The sequence below is a fragment of the Girardinichthys multiradiatus genome, chromosome 18, assembly GCF_021462225.1.
Source record: "Girardinichthys multiradiatus isolate DD_20200921_A chromosome 18, DD_fGirMul_XY1, whole genome shotgun sequence".
Classification (NCBI taxonomy): Eukaryota; Metazoa; Chordata; class Actinopteri; order Cyprinodontiformes; family Goodeidae; genus Girardinichthys; species Girardinichthys multiradiatus.
The window spans coordinates 108,711-130,117 of NC_061810.1; the positions used below are offsets into that span (position 1 = coordinate 108,711).

At 43.4% G+C, this 21,407-nt stretch overlaps 1 protein-coding gene across 1 annotated transcript; it reads right to left on the reverse strand.

Moving 5' to 3' along the window:
- Positions 1-1,330: 1,330 nt before the first annotated feature.
- Positions 1,331-19,869, reverse strand: efhd1 (EF-hand domain family, member D1). Its single transcript, XM_047392485.1, has 4 exons — positions 19,516-19,869; positions 7,983-8,130; positions 7,004-7,138; positions 1,331-4,759 (listed from the first exon to the last, which is right to left on the reverse strand). The coding sequence occupies exons 1-4, from the start codon at positions 19,797-19,799 to the stop codon at positions 4,625-4,627; spliced, it is 702 nt and encodes a 233-aa protein (XP_047248441.1). The 5' UTR covers positions 19,800-19,869; the 3' UTR covers positions 1,331-4,624.
- Positions 19,870-21,407: the final 1,538 nt, after the last annotated feature.

A 21,407-nucleotide genomic window follows, 5' to 3' on the forward strand; every position in this document is an offset into this window, starting at 1 on the left:
TCCACACCGGTGATCATCGGGATAGGAGGAGACAGCGCGCTAATGTCTCTTTGCTGGCAAACAGACATAAACTCTTCAACTGGATCCAAAGGTGTCATACGATCATATGCACAAGTTAAGTACTGATGTACTGATGAATTACTGTTTAAAGAATCCGGTAATTCATAAAAAGGGGTAAATTAAGGTATAAGCATTGCTTACTTTCTCTCTGAGGCCTGCAGAAGCAAACTGTCCCAGAGAAGTCCCTAGTAGAGAAGCTGTCTCTACAAGCCGAGTGAAGCGGTTTTCCCTGCCTGAGAGGACAACAGGAGCCGCTGACAGAACAGCCACCACTCCCCACAGCTAAGGAGGTTAGAACCACAGCCATGGATTTAAACAAATGTCTATTCCAAGAGTTGTGGGTGACAGGAATTAGTTGGAATGAAGAGTTTCCCTTGAATTTGACTAAGAAAATGGAATGCGGTGTGTGGAGCTGTTAGAGCTCCACCTGCTGTCTGTTTTGAGATGGTACCAAGTCAAAATTCTTCCAAACTCACAGACAACCAAGCTGCACATCTTTTGTGATGCCAGTAAAAGGTCATATGGTGCTGCTGTAAAACAAAGAGGGATAAGCTGTAGAAGCCTTTGTGGCATCAAAAATAAGGATAGCTTCATTAAAAAATTTGATTGCCACACTTGGAGCCCATGGGAGCTCTGATAGGAGCAAGACTGGGAAACAACCTCAGGCCATTGAACATGGAAAAGGACAAACTCAATATGTGGACAGATTCCATCATAGCTCTTCACTGAATACGCAGCACAGCTCAGATGTGGAAGCTGTTCATTGTAAACAGTGTGGCTGAAGAACAAGATTGCACTATCCCAGAACTTTGGTCACACTACAGCAGGTAAATCAACCCTGCTGACTTACCTTCCAGGGGCCAGCCCTGTGGTGGAATGCCCCCCCCATCTTCATCTAATAACAAGGAGAGCGTTGGGGAGAATAATGATGATGAAGTCAACACAGAACTTAGGTCTAAGTAGTAGACAATGGTATACTTAGTACAATAGTTCAGAACCATTATGGTCACTGCTAGAGCTAGAGAAGTACAGCAGTCTAAGGGTAGTGTTGAGAAGAACCGCATGGTTGAAAAGATTAATAAATTATGTCAAATCAGAAAACTCAACATGTGAAGGTCAAATAGGAAGAACAACATCTTCGCGATCAAACTCCTGTCCCTACAAAGGCAGTTAGGACTCCTAACTTCTCGGACACTTGCTGAAATGGCCTCTTCTCTGTACTATGTAGGAATATGTATCATATATCCATTTTCCAATAACAATGCTAAGCTTCCCTTTTTATTACCTTTATTTCAGTTATAAGGTTTCATTCCACATGGGGTAGAACATATTGTTTACAACTGCCTAAAATAAACATTGCAATTACCATTTTTTATTTAGCATCATATGACTAAAATAACGATAAAAACAATTTTAACCTTAAAAAACCCACTTTTTTCATTTACACGAAAAGTTACATTAAACATTGCTGCTGTGGACACAGAACGGCTCGTATTCAGATCTTCTGTCTAAAAGGTTGTCTGTGAAACTGATATGGACCTTATTTCAGCAGAGAGTTCATCACATCATGGCAACAGATACACAGGAGCAATAACAGCTGCATTCCACTCAAGGACTGGCAGGTTTCCTGCTAGTTCATCGTCACCAACACAACACTAAAGGGAACTTGGCTAACATCTATTCTCTGAAATGAGATAAGTGTGACCTGTGATAAAAGGCCAAAAGATTTCCTGTTGGTTAAAACAAGACATGCAGGGATCTGGCTTTTCATTGCTCTGATACTCTTAATTAGCTGTGTGTCAACTCTGGCCAAATCTAAATTGAGTATTTGATTTTACAGGTTTTCCCACTTGCAAAGCATGTAGAAGTCTTATTATCATAGGTACTTCTCAACTGTGAGTGACGGCATCTATAACATAAAACCACAAAATAACATTGTGTGATTTTTAATTAATTTGCATTTTATTGCATAACATAGATGTTTGATCACCTAACAACCAGTAAGAATCATGGCTCTCTCAGGCCTGTTCTTCCTGAAGAACCCCTCCTGTTCTCCACTCATTACCTGGATTAACTGCACCTGTTTGAACACGTCTGTATAAAAGACGCCTGTCCACACGCTCGATCAAACACACTCCAACTTCTCCACAACGGCCAAGGTCAGAGAGCTGTGTGAGGACATCAGGGATAAAATAGAAGACCTGAACAAGGCTGGGATGGGCTACAGGAAAATAGTCAAGTGAGAATGCAGCAACTGTTGGCTCAATTATAACAAAATAGAAGAAGTTAAAGATGACGGTCATTCTCCCTCGATCTGGGGCGCCATGCAAAATCTCACCTCGTGGGGCATCAAGTAATTCATTTGCATTTTATTGTATGACATAAGTATCTGATACATCAGAAAAAGCAAACAATATTTGGTACAGAAACCTTTGTTTGAAATTACAGATATCAGATGTTTCCTGTAGTTCTAGACAAGGTTTGCACACACTGCAGCAGGGATTTTGGACCACTCCTCCATACAGATCTTTTCCAGATCCTTCAGGTTTTGGGCTGTCGCTGGGAATCACGGACTTTTAGCCACCTCTAAATATTTTTGATTAGGTCCAGGTCTGGGGACTGGCTAGGCCAATCCAGGACCTTGAGATGCTTCTTCCAAAGCCAGTACTTAGTTGCCCTGTCTTTGTCATGCTGGAAGACCCAGTCACGACCCATCTTCAATGCCCTCACTGAGGGAAGGAGGTTGTTGGCGAAGATCTTCTGATACATGGCCCTGGCCCCTTTGCAGAAAAGCATCCCCAAAGATGTTTCACGGTAGGGATGGTGTTCTTGGGGTTGTACTCATCCTTCTCCCTCCAAACACGGCAATTGGAGTTTAAACCAAAAAGCTCTATTTTTGTCTCATCAGACCACATGACCTTCTGCCATTCCTCTGGATCATCAAGATAGTCATTTGCAAACTTCAGACAGGCCTGGACATGCGCTGGCTTGAGCAGGGGGACCTTGCGTGCGCTGCAGAAGTTTAATCCATGGCGGTGTAGTGTGTTACTAATGGTCTTCTTTGAGACTGTGGTCCCAGCTCTCTTCAGATCATTGACCCAGTCCAGCCGTGTAGTTCTGGGCAGATCCCTCACCTTCTGAATGATCATTGATGCCCCACGAGGTGAGATTTTGCATGGCACCCCAGATCGAGGGAGAATGACCGTCATCTTGAACTTCTTCTATTTTGTTATAATTGAGCCAACAGTTGCTGCATTCTCACTTGACTATTTTCCTGTAGCCCATCCCAGCCTTGTTCAGGTCTTCTATTTTATCCCTGATGTCCTCACACAGCTCTCTGACCTTGGCCGTTGTGGAGAGGTTGGAGTGTGTTTGATCGAGTGTGTGGACAGGTGTCTTTTATACAGACGTGTTCAAACAGGTGCAGTTAATCCAGGTAATGAGTGGAGAACAGGAGAGGTTCTTCAGGAAGAACAGGCCTGAGAGAGCCATGATTCTTACTGGTTGTTAGGTGATCAAACACCTATGTCATGCAATAAAATGCAAATTAATTAAAAACCACACATTGTGATTTTCTGGATTTTTGTTTTAGATTTCGTCACTCACAGTTAAATAGTACCTATGATAAAAATTAAAGACTTCTACATGCTTTGCAAGTGGGAAAACCTGCAAAATTGGCAGTGTATCAAATTCTTGTTACCCCCACCATACTTGATGCCTTGAGACAGAGCCTTTATGTTCAGCATAGAGGGACAATTTTGCTATTATTTAGTAGGCTCAAGCAGAAGTAAGAAAGGTTGTCACTTTATAGCACATCTACCTTTTTTCAGCAACAAGATGTTTTTTAGTTAAAGTAGCTTGAACATATAGAGATCTTAACACCTGTTCTAAGATGATGTTCTCTGTGCTGAAAAGACGTGAAATCAGTTATAACAATGTGTCTTAAAGACAACCCCTTATGATGAAAAATGACAGTGATTTTCTAATGCCACATTATTGCAAAATACATTTTGTTACCTCTCTGTAAAAGACAGGAAGCAATTTTAGCGCTTTATCTTATTTTAAAACACCATTATGTATTTCTGCAGTAAATTTTAAGGTAGGAAAATCCACACTAAAATTATGAATACATTTAGGCAAAACATCATGTGACAAAATCTTAAAAAATCCGGAATGTTAAAAATTTCACAAGCAGCAGAACCCAGTGTAGACAGAATGAACAAAAATCGCTCAGTTTCCTTAGGGTAAAATCTTCCAAACTAATTTATAGAAATTCAGCTTTAGCCTTTCAGGTTTATACAAACTTCAAGAGATCACAAATCATCCTACACATCTGAATCTGTGTTTTTGCATGTGAGAGTTTTGTTGAACAACTGCAAAAAAATCAGTAAAATTCACCTATGATTTATTAGGAAGTTTAGTTTTAACTACTCTACGGTGTAATTACTTTAATCTTTTTGTTTTAAACCTTATTCTGAGTTATGTTGTTCTTACAGTGTGAATGGATTGGGAAAAAAGTTTAAAATCTCATTAACATAAACCGGCTGATGCGGAGATTGAGTGGTCATGAATAGAAGGCAGACTGCAGCTGCTTGAAGGCGGCTTGCCGCTCTTTCTTTTCCACCTCCTGCTTCTTGCGTTCTTCTTTTTCTTCTCGAATCTCAGCCTCAAACTTGCTGCCCTGAGACAGAGCCTGCACCTGATAACACACAAACACAATAATGACAAGAAGTCCACATCAGGTTGAAATACCAGTAGACTTACTGTACCTCAGCTTACTCTTTATATGGTTCATTTATTTGCAGTTAACCTAATCCTGTGCTAGTTGAAATCTTTCTCCAAAGTAACAACTAAACATCCGTTTTTGTTTTCTTTGCCCAGTTCTGGTTATATGAGAGATGGGGTTTTCTCCACTTTCCCCACATACTTACTTATCATAATAGATTGCTACAAAGTGAATGAATCAAGTTGGGCTTCTTTACATAGATAGCCTTTTTCTGGTCGGCATCACATGATCAACAGACTTTGTACTTAATTAGCTCATAGGAGCTTTCTCCTTTATGGCCCCCACAGACCATTGGTGTCACCTAGCTGAAGCCTGCAGCCCCTGGCCAAAGAGCTCCCAAAGTCTCTTCTTTACCAGATTTCAACTTCCCCCACCTGACGCAATTTGCTGAAACATTGTGTTCGTCAGTACTCCGCTGAAACACCTGTTTGGCTTGTTCCCTCTCCCATTCCATCTCTGGCAGCACTGACCTGCCGTCAGGGGAGCAAAGGAACCCCTGCTCCTCTGTGAACTCTTCAGTACTCAAGCCTCTCAGTTCTGACTGTGCTGTTCCCAGTCAGCCAAACTCCCATGAGCCCCATCCACCATTGCAATTCTAGATACCCTTCAGGGGTGCTGCACCCTGTCCCAGTTTTGGATAAAAAACCAGTCATGTAGGATCAAGTAATAAAACTAGATGGTAGTCTGTGATCACACAGAAGCATTTTGACCAGCTCTTTGCCTAAGGAGCAGTAGAATGTATGTTTTATCTCTGGTTCAATTACCACAGATGGTTGTGGATCTGATCTGTTCTTAATCACCTCCTCACTTAATCAGTTTTCATGTATGTCACTCAATTTCAAATTTATTGATCACTTCAGCCTGTTCTGGGACAGTTTTTTCTTTTACGTCACAGCAACCCACAGCTCTATCCTCATTGACTGCTGTTCACACAGCGCTTGTCTTTTCTGCATTATTTGCGGGAAACTCCTCTTTCTACCCTTTAAACCACAGTGCTGCTCTACTTTAGATAAAGTGTCTCCAGTTGAAAAGAGCCCTGTTCATCTCAAAAGGAATCATCCTATGATCAATGATAATTGTTGTAGTTTCAGCAGACCATGTCAGAAAGTCATTTTCATATGTTGCACATTAAGGAACTTATACGTCTTCAAATGAGATGATTAAAAAAACAGAATTACTTGCTTTGCTCACCTTATTTCCGCAGAAAGAAAAACAACTAAAAGGTTCTTCTGACACAATTATTAAGATGGTTTCTCCTAAAGCTTCTCTCATGCCTTTATTTCCAAAATCTAACAACATTCTGACATTCTTTTGCAAATAGAAGCAGAAAGAGCAGGGCCATTTTTCACCCAAACCTATTCCAAATTCTTCTGTTTATCCATCTTCTTGCCAATCATAATCGTTGTTCCCACTTGTTAATCAGGACATCACCCTGATTCTAAAAAACATGACATCCTCTCAAGCCCCTGTCATTACTGTGCCAACTTCTTTGTTTCTGACCGATTTTGATCTGATTGGCTCCTGCATTGTGGATATTATTAATGTCCCTCCAAACTGACTCAGTCTTCGCCCATTTTGAACATTATGCTCCATCTTTGTGAAGCACTTATACCTGCAATTGAATTGGACTGTGGCTATATTGGATTTTCTTTCAAATTACTGAATAATTTTAATTTGGGTTAATCTTGATTGTATATACCAAGACGGAAATTAGATTAATTTGTCTTGTAAAGTGCATTGAGATGGAATTTACTGTGAATTTGCTCTATATAAGTAAACTGAACTAAGGAAATGCACCCTAATCTCACAGGACAAGCTTCTCTGTAAAGTTGTTTAAACTTACAAAGAACTTTGTCTCAGTCACTCACACACACCCAATGATACATACACACGACCAAGATTTTACACATATAAAATGTAGTTCCTGTTTTACCTAGCAACTATGTTGCCAAGTAAAAGAGGATGTGAAATATTGACCACACTTTAGAAACTGTAGACAGCCTTGCTGTCAACAAAGGATTTGTAGATTGTTATGTCCTTAGTCTCTAGCTTTTATGTTACAGAATATGTGAATTATATATAAATGTCTGAGACAATAGCTTATTATGGCACAATGATCTGACTAAATCCATGGTATAGAGCAAGCTGTCCGCATACCTTGGCTTCAAAGAAGTCTTTGGCCCCCATCACCCCTTCAGTGGAGACATTGATCTCAGACAGCCTGGCAAGAGCCATCAACCCACTCTCCTCCTGCAACTCTCCAGCTGCAGCTCTACGGAAGATCAGCAAAAACTGCAACCAGGGAAACAATCATACTTGTCATGCTTGTTAAGAAACTCAGCACTTGGTACATTTTGTGTTCATGTAAATATTTTGAAGGTACTGTGCTGACATATGACCTTTTACCTGGACCGGAAAAGTTGAAATTAAGGCCAGCATGAATGTACAATGCACATGGAAGCATATGGGCAATGTCACAGAGGGATCAATATGGAGGAAGTGTTTTGTTGATGGGTTTTACTTTTAGATACAAAATTAGACTAACTTAAATTAACACTATGCTCTTCTACACTGGAGGAAGAAGGCTGTGATCAGACACAAAGATACTGTGCACGTGCACACAAGCGAAGAAATGCAGAAAATATTTGATTCCAGGTAAAAAAATACTTTTGTGTGGTCTTTAAAATGACTCTGCAATTAATTATAATATCAAGCCATCAGCAGTACAGCAGAGTGGCAGTGGCTGTGCTGCTTTGTGCAATATCTTTGCAGCAGTAGGAAAAATTCTGTTATCTGTTTTAACTTAGATAGTGTTATACATTTTTAATATAAATTATGGGGTTAATAATGTGAATTATTATAGTATTTTCACTCCAGGTTATAATGTGACAATCTCATATTGACCCATGGCTAGCAAAGACCTGCAAAACTACCTTATAACTCAAAGTTTCCACTTATCCTTTTTTCAGGATGTTATACTGCCTCAGCCCAAACACTTAGGTTTAGCCTTAGATATTTTATCCATATATTAGTATTGCTGCAGGGATTGAATGACTATTTCAATATTAAGTACACAAACAAGCAACAGACTTAACAGCATGATGGCACTCTGTTCTTACCATGGTCCCCCCCTCACCTCTCTGAAGCTCAATTTGCCATCAAAGTCCTCATCCACTTCTTTGATCATGTTCTTCAGGCCCAAATGAGTCTGTGGAGCTCCCAACTTCTCCATCATCAGCTTCAATTCCATCAGGTCAATAAAGCCATCTTTTCCAGTGTCATACCTGCAAACAGAAAGAAATGTAGATGATGTCAGGGTAAGGTAAGATTTCAGCAGTTTCAAATTTTCAAATGGCCATATTATTTGGAGTCCTCATAATAAAGTTAATGTTTTACCCATATTGTGCAGCAACAATAGTTCAGTAAGAAAGCTACATCAGGAAGGAATAAAAGGCAACGCCAATAATAAAAAACAATGCAATTCAGTTTATACATGGTATAAAATTTACAGTTATCAAATACTGTTTGTGTGAACTTGAAAACTGCCTCAGAGTTTATCTGTTTAGTTGTGTTTATCTTCTAGATGAAGCACTAAAAAGGACCTAGTACCATTAACTCTGTACATTTTCTTCAAATGAGATCAGTGCTTGTTTTTTTTCCTCCTCTTAAAAAAGGGGAGTTTTCCTTTCCACTGTCGCTACACGCATGCTAAATATGAGGGATTGTTGCAAAGTCAACAAAACAATGCGAGCGACTGTCCACTGTCGGTACATGCTCATTCTGAAAGAGTGAATGCTGCAAGTCAGTTAATTGATGCAATCTGCTTAGATACAAAACATTTTAACCAATCCAGCAGACCCTCACTATGCGCTTGGGCCTGCCAAGTCTGTCCGGCTTTCTCCTCCTCCAGCGGATCCAAATCACCACCAAGTGGTGATCAGTGGACAGCTCAGCCCCTCTCTTCACCCGAGTGTCCAAAACATGCAGCCGAAGGTCTGACGATACAACAGCAAAGTCGATCATCAACCTCCTGCCTAGGGTGTCCTGGTGCCAAGTGCACTGATGAACACCCTTATGTTTGAACATGGTGTTCATTATGGACAATCCCTGACTAGCACAGAAGTCCAATAACGAAACACCACTCGGATTCAGATCGGGGAGGCCATTCATTCTGATCATGCCTCTCCAGGTTTCACTCTCGTTACCCATTAGGGCATTGAAGTCCCTCAGCAGAATAACGGAGACCCCGGGTAGGGCACTTTGCAGCAGCCCCGACAGGGACGCCAAGAAGGCCGGGCACTCCGCACTACCGCTCGGCCTGTAGGCCAGAACGACAGTCAGAGACCTTTCCCAACCCAAAGGCGCGGCAATACGACCCTCTCATCCACCGGGGTAAACCCCAACACGAGACAGCTGAGCTGGGGGGCAACAAGCAAACCCACCCCAGCTTGCCGCCACTCCCCGCAGGCCACTCCAGAGTAGAACAGAGTCCAACCTCTCTCGGGGAGATGGGTTCCAGGACCCACGGTATGTGTGGAGACGAGCTCGACTATTTGTAGTTATCTCTCGACCTCCCTCACAAGCTCAGGCTCCTTCCTCCCAGCCAGGCAACATTCCACGTCCTTAGAGCCCACCTAAGCATCCAGAGATCGGGTCATCAAGGTCTCCACCTTCGTCTGCGGCCCAATTATCTGTGCACCAGTCCCTTATGGCTCCCCCTGCAGGTGGTGGGCACGCTGGGGGATGGCGTGCGCCTCTATTTGGGGCTAGGCCTGGCCGGGTCCCACAAGGAGCAACCCAGCCACCAGGCACTCTCCAACGAGAGATGCTATCCAGTTTAAAACCCATGTAAATCTGAAGTCCAAAGATCCAAAAGGAATATCATTTCACTTTCTGTTTCAGGCAGGTTTTGAGAAATTGGATTTAAAGAGTTTATTACTCATTTGTTCAGTTTAATGGTATTGAAAGCGGTTTTCATTTCATCCAAAAATAAAAATATTAATGTTTCTTCTACACATTTATTGTTCATGTAAAACAAGCCTAATGGGAATGTTGCAGCCTTTTAATGTCCTAAATTCAGGTTTTGAATAAGTCAAAGCTATACAATATACTTACTGACTACAAGAAAAAGTGATTGCTTTGTCAATCACTTAACCTGGATGGCATTAAATTGACCTCCAGTAATAAAGTAAAAAACCTTGGTGTTACTTTTGACCAGGACATGTCATTTAAATCCCATATTAAACAGGTTTCTAGGATTTCCTTCTTTCACCTTTCGGAACATTGCCAAAACTAGAAATATCCTATCCAGGAGTGACGCTGAAAAACTAGTCCATGCATTTGTTACTTCAAGGCTGGACTATTGTAATTCTTTACCATCAGGATGTCCACAAAATGCAGTTAAAAGCCTTCAGCTGATTCAAAATGCTGTAGCAAGAGTTCTGATGAAAATTAAAAAGAGAGATCATATTTATCCTATTTTAGCTTCCCTTCATTGGCTCCCCGTTAAATCCAGAATAGAATTTAAAATTCTCCTCCTCACATATACAGCCGTTAATGATCTAGCTCCATCATACATCAGAGATCTGATTGTTCCATATGTTCCTAACAGAGCACTTCGTTCTCAGGCTGCAGGTTTACTGGTGGTTCCTAGAGTCTCTAGAAGTAGAATGGGAGGCAGATCCTTTAGTTATCAGGCTCCTCTCCTGTGGAACCAGCTCCCAGTTTTAGTCCGTGAGGCAGACACCCTGTCTACTTTTAAGGCTAGGCTTAAAACTTTCCTTTTTGATAAAGCTTATAGTTAGAGTGGCTTAGTTTATCTGGGAGGGAGCCGTCCTCCCTCCCTGTTGGTTGGAGTAAGGGGGAGTCAGGTTGAGCCTAAACCGGCTCAGTTATGGTTGAGGTGCAAACACACCCTCCATTTCTGCTACCTGTATGACCCCTTCTCTTTTCCAATGGTTATAATCAGTCTGACAGAGAGAGGTATCCCAATCCTCATACTATACTAAAAACAATGACCATCAGTGGGACCCTTTGTGGGGTTCCTTGAGACGACATTGTTGTAAATAAGCGCCGTTTAACTAAATGATCTGAACTGAAACTATCTGTGTAGTTATGCTGCTATAGGCTTAGGCTGCTGGAGGACATAATGACCACTTTCACCCTCTTTGCTACATTCTCACACTACTCTCCAATTTTGCATTATTTGCTGTTATTTCAGCTTTTAACTTTGTTCTCTCTTTTCTCTTCCTAGAAGCTACACCTGGCTTGACTGTGTCTACCTGTAAGTTGTTGCGAGCTTCTGCTGGCAACAACTTAATGCTCACCCTCTACCGATGATCCACATGGCCCTGTCTTTTAGTGTTTAACCCCTAGACATGGCTACTGACTGAGCTTCTACTGTGACTAACTCTATGTGCTCTCTTTCAGACTCTAACCTTGAAAACTGGCTCAGAGTTTATCTGTTCTTTCTTTCTAGATGAAACGACTAAAGGAGCTACATCCATTAACATTTACTTTTCCTTCCCATGGAAAGTACTCCTGGATCAGTGCTTCTTTGTTCTCTTTGTGTCTCTGCTCTGATCTCTCAAACCTCCAGTCGGTCGTGGCAGATGGCCGCTCACACTGAGCCTGGTTCTGGTTCTGCTGGAGGTTTCTTCCTGTTAAAAGGGAGTTTTTCCTCTCCACTGTCGCTACATGCATGCTCAATATGAGGGATTGCTGCAAAGTCAACGCCAGTGACTGTCCACTGTCTCTACATGCTCATCCAGGAGGAGTGAATGCTGCAAGTCACTGACTGGATGCAATCTGCTGGGTTTCCTTAGATAGAAAAACTTTTTATCCAATTTGAATAAAAAGCTTACTCCGACTGCACTGTTCAATTGTTAGGATTAATTGGAATGTATGAACCTGACTTTTGTGAAGTGCCTTGAGACAACATGTGTTGTGAATTGGCGCTATATAAATAAACTGAATTGGATTGAAGAAGCTGTATATATGAAATAGCCATAAATTATTTGAATTACAGTGGCTGATCCACTCACCTTTTATTCCTATTTAATTTGATACAGATTTATTTTAAATAAATGTGAAATTGTGTCCATGTGATACTATAGCTACAGACAAATGCAGTGTTTCTACACTAAAAAGTACATGGTCTGAACTTTCACTAATGTTCCCTTCATGCTGCAGGTGAACCTTCTCTGAAATGCAACAGCATGTCTGAACAAGTGCTCACATGTACTCAAGGTCTCTTTACAAATATGTGTCCCGGCTTTTCAAAAACTGGTTCAACAGCAATATGGTGTCGCAGATGGTTGCCTCGGCGTGTTGGTGCGCATTGTTTTGTTTTGTTTTTTGCTTTAAAACGGTCTTCTGTGATGGTACCCGGAGCTCTCTCACTAGAGAAGAACTCATGAACATCAGGGCTACTACACCAGAGGAGTTATTTCCAACTTTTCTGCCTACTGCTCTGGAATGTTTGGACATTCTGGTCAAAGGTGCGCTCACCTTTGTTCACGCGGTGAAACGCCAGAAGAGAGGGAAACGGGCTGGGGTGCTGGTACGACTTCGCCAGCGTGGACTACGAACACCGTTACCTGGAATATTTCTCTCTAACGTGCGCTCACTTCCCAACAAAATTGAGGAACTACAACTGCTGTTGGGGAAAAACAGGGACTTTTATTCATCGGCAGTTATGTGCTTCACAGAGACGTGGCTGTGTGGATTAATACCGGACTCTGCGCTGCAGCTGGCAGGATTCCAGCTCTACAGAGCGGACAGAGACATGGAACTCTCCGGCAAAGCGAAAGGTGGAGGAATCTGTTTTTACCTCAACAGTGGTTGGTGCAACGACGTGACAGTGATTCAGCAGTACTGTTCTCCAGACCTGGAAGCCTTCATCATAAACTGTAAGCCTTTCTATTCCCCCCGTGAGTTCGCTTCGTTCATCCTGGTCGGTGTTTACATCCCACCGCAAGCTAACGTGCAGGTCGCACAGCGCATGCTCGCCGACCAGATACTGAGTGTGGAGCGGACCAACCCGGACTCCTTAGTTATCGTCGCTGGTGACTTTAACAAAGGTAATCTCACCCACGAACTCCCCAAATATAGACAGTTTATTAAATGTCCGACCAGAGAGGACACAATTCTGGATCACTGTTACACCACCATCAGAGACGCTTATCACGCCGTCCCACGTGCTGCACTGGGCCAATCCGACCACATCATGGTCCACCTGATTCCTGCATACAGGCAGAAACTAAAGCTCTGCAAACCTGTTGTGAGGACGACAAGGAAGTGGAGCAGTGAGGCTGTGGAGAATCTCCAGGCGTGTTTAGGCTGTACAGACTGGGATGTGTTCAGGACTACTACCAACAGTCTGGACGAGTACACAGAGGCTGTGACTTCCTACATCAGCTTCTGTGAGGACAGCTGTGTACCATCATGCACCAGGGTGAGTTACAACAACGACAAACCCTGGTTCACAGCTAAACTCAGAAGGTTAAGATTGGATAAGGAAGAGGCCTTCAGGAGTGGGGACAAAGACATATACAGAGAGGCAAAGTACAACTTTGGCAAGGCAGTGAAAGAGGCCAAACGACTGTACTCTGAGAAGCTCCAAAACCAGTTCTCAGCCAACGACTCTGCGTCTGTCTGGAAAGGGCTCAAGCAAATCACCAACTACAAGCCGAAAGCCCCCCACTCCATCAACGACCGACGCCTCGCCAACGACCTGAACGAGTTCTACTGCCGCTTTGAAAGACAAAGGGACAGTCCTGCAACCATCCCCCACGACGCCCCCCAACAGCTGCAGCCACAATCCACCACCCCCACCTCCCCAACCTCAGGAGGGGCCTTGGCACCTCCAACCCCCACCCTGAAGTTCCCCCCCACCAGCCCCCTACCCACGCCGAGGACGGCTCTTTCCATCCAGGAGAGGGACGTCAACAAACGCTTCAGGAGACAGAACCACCGGAAAGCTGCTGGTCCGGATTCTGTCTCACCAGCCAGCCTGAAGCACTGCGCTGATCAGCTGTCTCCAGTCTTCACAGACATTTTTAACACCTCACTGGAGACATGTCATGTGCCAGCCTGCTTCAAGTCATCCACCATCGTCCCTGTCCCCAAGAAGCCAAGGACCACAGGGCTTAATGACTTCAGACCCGTCGCCCTGACCTCTGTGGTGATGAAGTCCTTTGAGCGCCTTGTGCTCTCACACCTAAAAGACATCACCGACCCCCTCCTGGACCCCCTGCAGTTTGCCTACAGAGCCAACAGGTCTGTAGATGATGCAGTCAACCTAGCCCTTCACTTCATCCTCCGGCACCTGGACTCCACAGGAACCTATGCCAGGATCCTGTTTGTGGATTTCAGCTCTGCCTTCAACACCATCGTCCCAGTTCTGCTACAGGAGAAGCTCTCCCAGCTGAGTGTGCCCGACTCCACCTGCAGGTGGATCACTGACTTCCTGTCTGACAGGAAGCAGCGCGTGAGGCTGGGGAAGCACGTCTCTGACTCCCTGACCATCAGCACCGGTTCCCTCCAAGGCTGTGTTCTCTCTCCTCTGCTCTACTCCCTGTACACCAACAGCTGCACCTCCAGTCACCAGTCTGTCAAGCTTCTGAAGTTTGCGGACGACACCACCCTTATCGGACTCATCTCTGATGGTGACGAGTCTGCGTACAGATGGGAGGTGGACCATCTGTTGGACTGGTGCAGCCAGAACAACCTTGAGCTCAATGCTCTAAAGACAGTGGAGATGGTTGTGGACTTCAGGCAGAACCCAGCCCCACCTGCCCCCATCACCCTCTGTGACTCCACAATTGACACTGTGGAATCTTTCCGCTTCCTGGGAACCATCATCTCAAGTGGGAGCCAAACATCAACTCCCTCATCAAGAAAGCCCAGCAGAGGATGTTCTTCCTGCGGCAGCTGAAGAAATTCAACCTGCCAAAGACTATGATGGTGCACTTCTACACAGCCATCATTGAGTCCATCCTCACCTCCTCCATCACCATCTGGTACGCCGCTGCTACAGCCAAGGATAAGGGCAGGCTGCAGCGTGTCATTCGGTCTGCTGAGAAGGTGATTGGCTGCAGTCTACTGTCGCTCCAGGAACTGTACACCTCCAGGACCCTGAAGCGGGCAGGGAAGATTCTGGCTGATCCCTCCCACCCCGGTCACAGACTCTTTGAAACTCTCCCCTCTGGCAGGAGGCTGCGGTCCATCTGGACCAAAACCTCACGCCACAAGAACAGTTTTTTCCCATCTGCCACCAGCCTTGTTAACAAAGCCCGGAAACCACCCTGACACTCTCCCTTTCCCCCACACCCCCCCCTTTTTTGCTGACAGGACACCTGTAACCTGTAACTCTATGCATTACATTAACGCTCAGCATGGACTCCTGCCATACTTGCACAATGATCACCTGCACTGTTGTATTGCTCTTGCATCTTATACTGCTCTATACTTACTCTCACTCACTTAAAACTGTGCACATATATTTATATTATATTGTAGATATGTTTATACTGTTTAATTTGTATTGTATTGCACTGACTACGCCAAAACAAATTCCTTGTATGTCCAAAAACGTACTTGGCAATAAAGCTTTTCTGATTCTGATTCTGATATGCCAATAGTCCCTTGAAAAACTACTATATTCTGACCGTAAAACCATAATATTCTGAATTCATACAGAAACATGATGTGCCAGTCTCCATACATGAAGTCAATTGTACTGTTAACAGTTGACTGTTTTCTGTGCACCATCTTCTCCAACTCTAGTACCATGGCCTTTGACAGGGAGAAAAAGAAAAGGGGCAGAAAAACAATACCAACAACTTCCTTATGAAACAGACAGAGATAAATAATTAGGAATTACAATTTTCAAAAGTAATGCATAAAACAGAAGCAGAACTGCTCTTCATTTAAGTTTTGTGAATAAATAACTGTAACTCCAAATAAATACAGTCCGAGATGAATAATCAGTGAGTCATGTCAAAACAAAGAGGAAGTGAGCATGTCACATAAGCAAACTGCTTTATATACAAGGAAGGGAGATACAGATTGTTTTAAGGCTTTTGAGCCATATATGGTGATTCAAATTGCCCTTTATAAAAAAAAAAATTACAAAAGGTCCTATGTTTTAGGTGCAGTATTTTCAAACCTAGTTAACCCTTTGTTGGAGCAAAAAAGGTAGTCCAGCAGAAACTGTGCCAAGACAAAAGAAGGAATTGTAGTGTCCTGGACATTACCAATGGTCGTGAATTAAGTAAAAGAAAATCACAATCCTAATGGTGCGTTCACACCAAACGCGATTTCTGCGAAAGGAGCGGCCAATTTACATGTTATCCCTATGTAGAGGCGCGTTCAGGAGCGGAGCGGCGCGGTGCAAAGGACGCGCGGAGGGCGCGGCGCGGCAAGCGAAGCGGGAGCAGAGCGCGACCGGAGCAGCGTGATGGACGAGTTGAAAAATCTGAACTTTTTCCTAAATTCGCGTCGCGTCAACCAATCAGGGACTGGATGTGGCTGTGACGTAGGGTGAAGGACCAAAGCGGAGAAGAAGCGGTTGTCAGTGAAGATGAAGGACCAGATCATAGTGGCGGTGTGCGGCAAGCCAGAGTTGTATGATTCAACTAATTACTTTTACTGAGACAAGTACAGAAAGCACCTGGCCTGGTTATGTTTAGGCACAAATATGTTATATTTAGGAGATGTGGACATTAAAAATCGGCTGTTTTTTTACTGAGCTGAGATTTATTTACTCACCGAAGACAGATGGACAGGCATTCAGCAGCGGGGATACAGCACCGGTAAACCGCGGTGAAGTTAGTTTGAAGTTGGATGTTCAAGCTCCGCGGAGTTACCGGCATCTAGCTCAGGGTTGATCCGATTCAGGCACTCAGATTTTCCACGATTGTTTGGTTCGGAAACTTATTGACGGTCCTTAGTGAACCACTGCGCGTCAGAAGAGGGAGCAACAGAGAGCAGCTAGCCGAAATCTGGCATCCGGCCGTGGGCTGGATGCCGCTGGCTCCGCGGAGCTTGAGTGTCCGGCTTCGGGCTGGCTTCACTGCGGTCGCCGGTAGTTGGCGTCCCGGAGGCCGATTCATCTCCCAACGCGGGGCAGCAGATCTTCGAACTGGGACCTGGATAGACGGAAGAACCGCTGAAATCGACCGTTATCCAGATGCAGCTCCTGGAGTAGGTGGTGGTACTCTCCGAACTGTTCCCGTCCCTGAAGAATCTGGTGAACCCAGGGACGTTAATGTCGGCGGCATTTTTCGGCTCTCCACAGGTAAAACACCGTGATTATACGTTAAATCCATGTCCAGCATGTTCAGTTGAAACCAGCAAGCAGCAGATGGAAGCTCCTCCTATTTGATGACGCGGCGAAGCGGGCAAAAGCACACAAATGAGGCGAAAAATTCGCAGAAATCGCGTTTGGTGTGAACGCACCATAATGTATACACCATGCAATACTGAGAATATTGATTCTTTTTTTATTCATGTCTGATACAGGTAATTTTTTTTACAAAAAAGATGGTTTAGCTTATTTACACTCATGAAATATGCGTGTTGGATGGGTGCGAAAACTTGTTATCACTCATGTAAAAACTTTGTGCTGTAGTGCAGCTGCACTCTGCTTTGTATCATGCTCTGGTATGCAGCCCTCCTGTGTGTGGGATCATCGTTATCTATTTCAGCCTCACACACACACACACACACACACACACACTAGGCTGAATCGCATCCCGTAGGAACCAGCGTCTTTTCAGCCTCACACACACACACACCCTGTCTGAACTGTCTGTTGAACTGTGCATATAAATAAAGAGATAAGGTGTCAAAACTTTGTAGTCTGCACTGCAAAGTGAGCTACCCTTGCTGCAAGTAAAACTGACTCTGTATCGTTCTTGCCTCTGAGTTGACTTAATAATACCTAACAATGTGTACAGTGTTTTTATAAAATATATTTAGAAAAAACTAACACTTAAGAGCGTTACACAAACATTACATTAACAACATTTCATTAAATCCAACAGAATTATTTCTGAGGTGGACTGTCCAGTTTTAGATTTTTATCCTTAACTGGTGTAAAACGCAAAAAAATCAAATCTCCAACTCAACTTGAACAAAACTAAGAAAATGTCTATATATTTTAGGACAGACCAATCCCTCTAAAGAACCTATATCAACAGTCAACTAATATATATATAGGGGCTGCACGGTGGCGCAGTTGGTAGCACTGTTGCCTTGCAGTAAGAAGGTCCTGGGTTTGATTCCCGGCCTGGGGGCTTTCTGCATGGAGTTTGCATGTTCTCCCCGTGCATGCGTGGGTTCTCACCGGGTACTCCGGCTTCCTCCCACAGTCCAAAGACATGCCTGTTAGGTTAATTGGTAACTCTAAATTGCCCTTAGGTGTATGAATGAGTGTGTGCTTGGTTGTTTGTGTGTTGCCCTGCGATGGACTGGCGACCTGTCTAGGGTGTACCCCGCCTCTCGCCCATAGACTGCTGGAGATAGGCACCAGCTCCCCCACGACCCACTATGGAATAAGCGGTAGAAAATGACTGACTGACTGACTAATATATAGTAATAATTTGTCACAACTTTTAAATACCTTGGCATTGTACTTGATGAGATTAAAGTGGGACTCATGGACTGACATCACTACAAAGACAACAAATGCAATTTTAGAGAAGCTGATGTCCTTTAAGGTTCATAGCAAGATGCTTCATGTTTTATCGTGCTTTTATTGAAAGTGTTTTATCATTCTGTATCATCTGCTTGTTTGGAAATGCTTCTGAGGCCCAGAAAACTGCTGTTAGAAAAAACCGTGATTCCAACATAACTCAAGTAAACTGTTAGAAACTGCTTAAACCAGAATTGAGGGCATTTATAAGGAGCATGTGGTCAACAAAGTAAAAAAAACATTATGGTTGACAAAACCCACCCCCTTGCTCCTTCCTTCAGACTGCTGCCATCTGGGCAAGGGTACCGTCCTTTTCTTTTCACTAGGAACAGATCAAAATTTTTGTTTGTTCTACAAGTTATTAAGTTCTTAAATCTGTGATATGATTAACATGCATGAAAGAATGTCTTGTTGACCTAGTGAAATCTGTGATTTATACCTTATATCTTGTGTTGAATGATTGGTGGGACTTTGTGGAGCCCTTGGTGGTTGATGAGATGCTTGTACTATTTTTATGTGGCAGACCAATTTCTCTACAAGGGAATGCATCTATTTATTGATCAATCTATTTATCTCTCTTTTTTTGCATTCAATGACTAAAGCAACACATTTGCAAATTGATGTTAACCTAACTGTATATCACTGATTTCATGAGATACATTGCCAGAAGCCTAAACAGCTTATTAGTATTACATAATAAGTGTGCCTGCCATATTGCATTTTGTGTTTGGGATGGTGAGGAACCAACCTATTTTTTATCCGAATTTTAGGGGCGTTCCTACCTCCCAATTTAACTGGAATACACAGCCAGCAACACTAACGGGGGTGGCTTATAAAATAGCCCTGCAGTGCGTCACTCTGAATTAAAAAGCCAGAAGCGACGTCATAACGATCCCCAGTACTACTCTTTTGGGCACCAATCCAGCCAACTCTCGCGTTTGACATTAAAATGCATAAAACAGTTTCTTACCGTTTGAACATCGCCTCCATGTCTTTAATTTGCTTGCGAGAGAACTCTTTAAACTCAGTGTAAGGGTTAAAGACAAGGGTCGCCCGAGAAGGAGCATTTCCGTCATTAATGTCCAGCCTGCGGTTCAGTTTCGTTGCCAGCTCGGACGGCGTTTCTCCACAGGCATGATCGGGCTCCAGGGACTGGGCTGGAACCGGACTCTGTTCGGACTCAGGCCTCTGTTCGACCTCTTCCGCAGCAGCCAGTCGCGACTGCAGCTTCTTAGCAAGCTCTTCAGATGCCATGCTGACGATCCAGCGTCTCTCAGAAATAGTCAGTGAAAATGGAGTCAGACAGCTCTGTCTGTTTTCAACCCTGGACCGTACCTGCTTCCTGTAGGACTTCACAATAAAATGTTCTTGATATCAAATGTTAAGTATGACCTGCACTTGTTCAGACCACTCACATAATCTCTCAATTTTGCAACGGTATGTAACCCAACAGATCACAATTTATGTGTATTACAAACGTCCTCAAACACCATGCAATAATTTGCACTACAGTCACATCTTTTGATAACACCCATCACATGTAGCACTACAACTATAATTAAAGCTGCAAGCAGCATTGGGCTGCCCTGTATGGAGGACCGATCCTGACAAAATTAAAAATAAAAGCAGAAATATATATATTTTCTTTTTCCTTTTCCTTTGCCATGCCTTTGTTCTTTTTGCATTTCCTCGTCTCGTCGTTTTCCTTTACCGTCTGCATTTCTGCTTCATTATGCAAATGAGGAGGGCTGCCTTCTTCTCTCCAGCTCCTCTCCTATTGGTCAATATACAGGAAGGAGGAGGATCCATGTGCAGGCTGAGGGTGTGTCCCAATTCAGGGGCTGGATCCTTCCAGGTCCGTACTTGCGGGCCGATTACGTCACAGCGCCGGGCGGAAGGTCGGTCAAATGCAGCCAACAAATGTGTCCTTCTTTTGCCCGATTTGAAGGATGGGTTGTGAGTATCCTTCGCGCTCCATCTTTTCCCATGATTCATTGCGGTTTGGTCAAAGCGGTTTGGTCAAACAGGGGCAGCCATGGCGGACCACAGTGGCAAAAGCTGTGAGTAAACTGAAAAATTACACTTTCTGTGACACAAATGAACTTTCACAATGTTTTTAGTGCGGTAATATAACTGTGTAGACGTGAAAAATCTGCTTGATTTATCAAGACATCGCTTAATTTCAAACGTGCTCCGATGTGTTCGGAGTTTTCCGCTCCCACCGTAGTAACTGCCGACTTGCCTAGCCAGCAAGCTAGACCCGGAGAGATCTGACCGGACTCCCGGCACTGAGCTCCTGCTGCCAGTCATCACAGTGAACGTTAAACACAAGTGATTTATAATAGTTTGTCTTAGTATTATTTTAATGTATTGTGTCATTTGTTCATGTAAGTCGATTTGACATTACAGGTGATATTAAAGTTAACCTGAATAAATGGACGACTTTATGTATTCCTACCGTATCGCTGGAAAGTGTGATTGAGAATAAATATGCTTTTAAATATTTATTTTTGATGAAGAAATGTGCTATATGTGTTTTTAAAAGTATATTTTTAATTCAGCTAGCTGACTGACCTTCATTTCTTAAAGTAATGATGTCCACTCGTTTTTCTTTACTTAGCTGCTTTTTTCTTGCCATAATACAAATTCTAACAGTCTCTTCAGTAGGACTATCAGCTGTGTACTGTATCCACCTCCGGCACAACACAACTGATGGTCCCAACCCCATTTATAAGGCTTGAAATCCCACTTATTAAACCTGACAGGGCACACCTGTGAAGTGAAAACCATTTCAGGTGACTACCTCTTGAAGCTCATCAACAGAATACCAAGAGTGTGTGGAGCAGTAATCAAAGCAAAAGG

Excerpts from the sequence above, each read along its gene's own strand:
- efhd1 (XM_047392485.1), bottom strand. The coding sequence starts at position 19,799 with ATGGCATCTGAAGAGCTTGCTAAGAAGCTGCAGTCGCGACTGGCTGCT. Across the intron at positions 7,139-7,982 it reads GCAAATTGAGCTTCAGAGAG|TTTTTGCTGATCTTCCGTAG; the intron begins GTGAGGGGGGGA and ends CCCTGGTTGCAG. Across the intron at positions 4,760-7,003 it reads AAGACTTCTTTGAAGCCAAG|GTGCAGGCTCTGTCTCAGGG; the intron begins GTATGCGGACAG and ends GTGTGTTATCAG.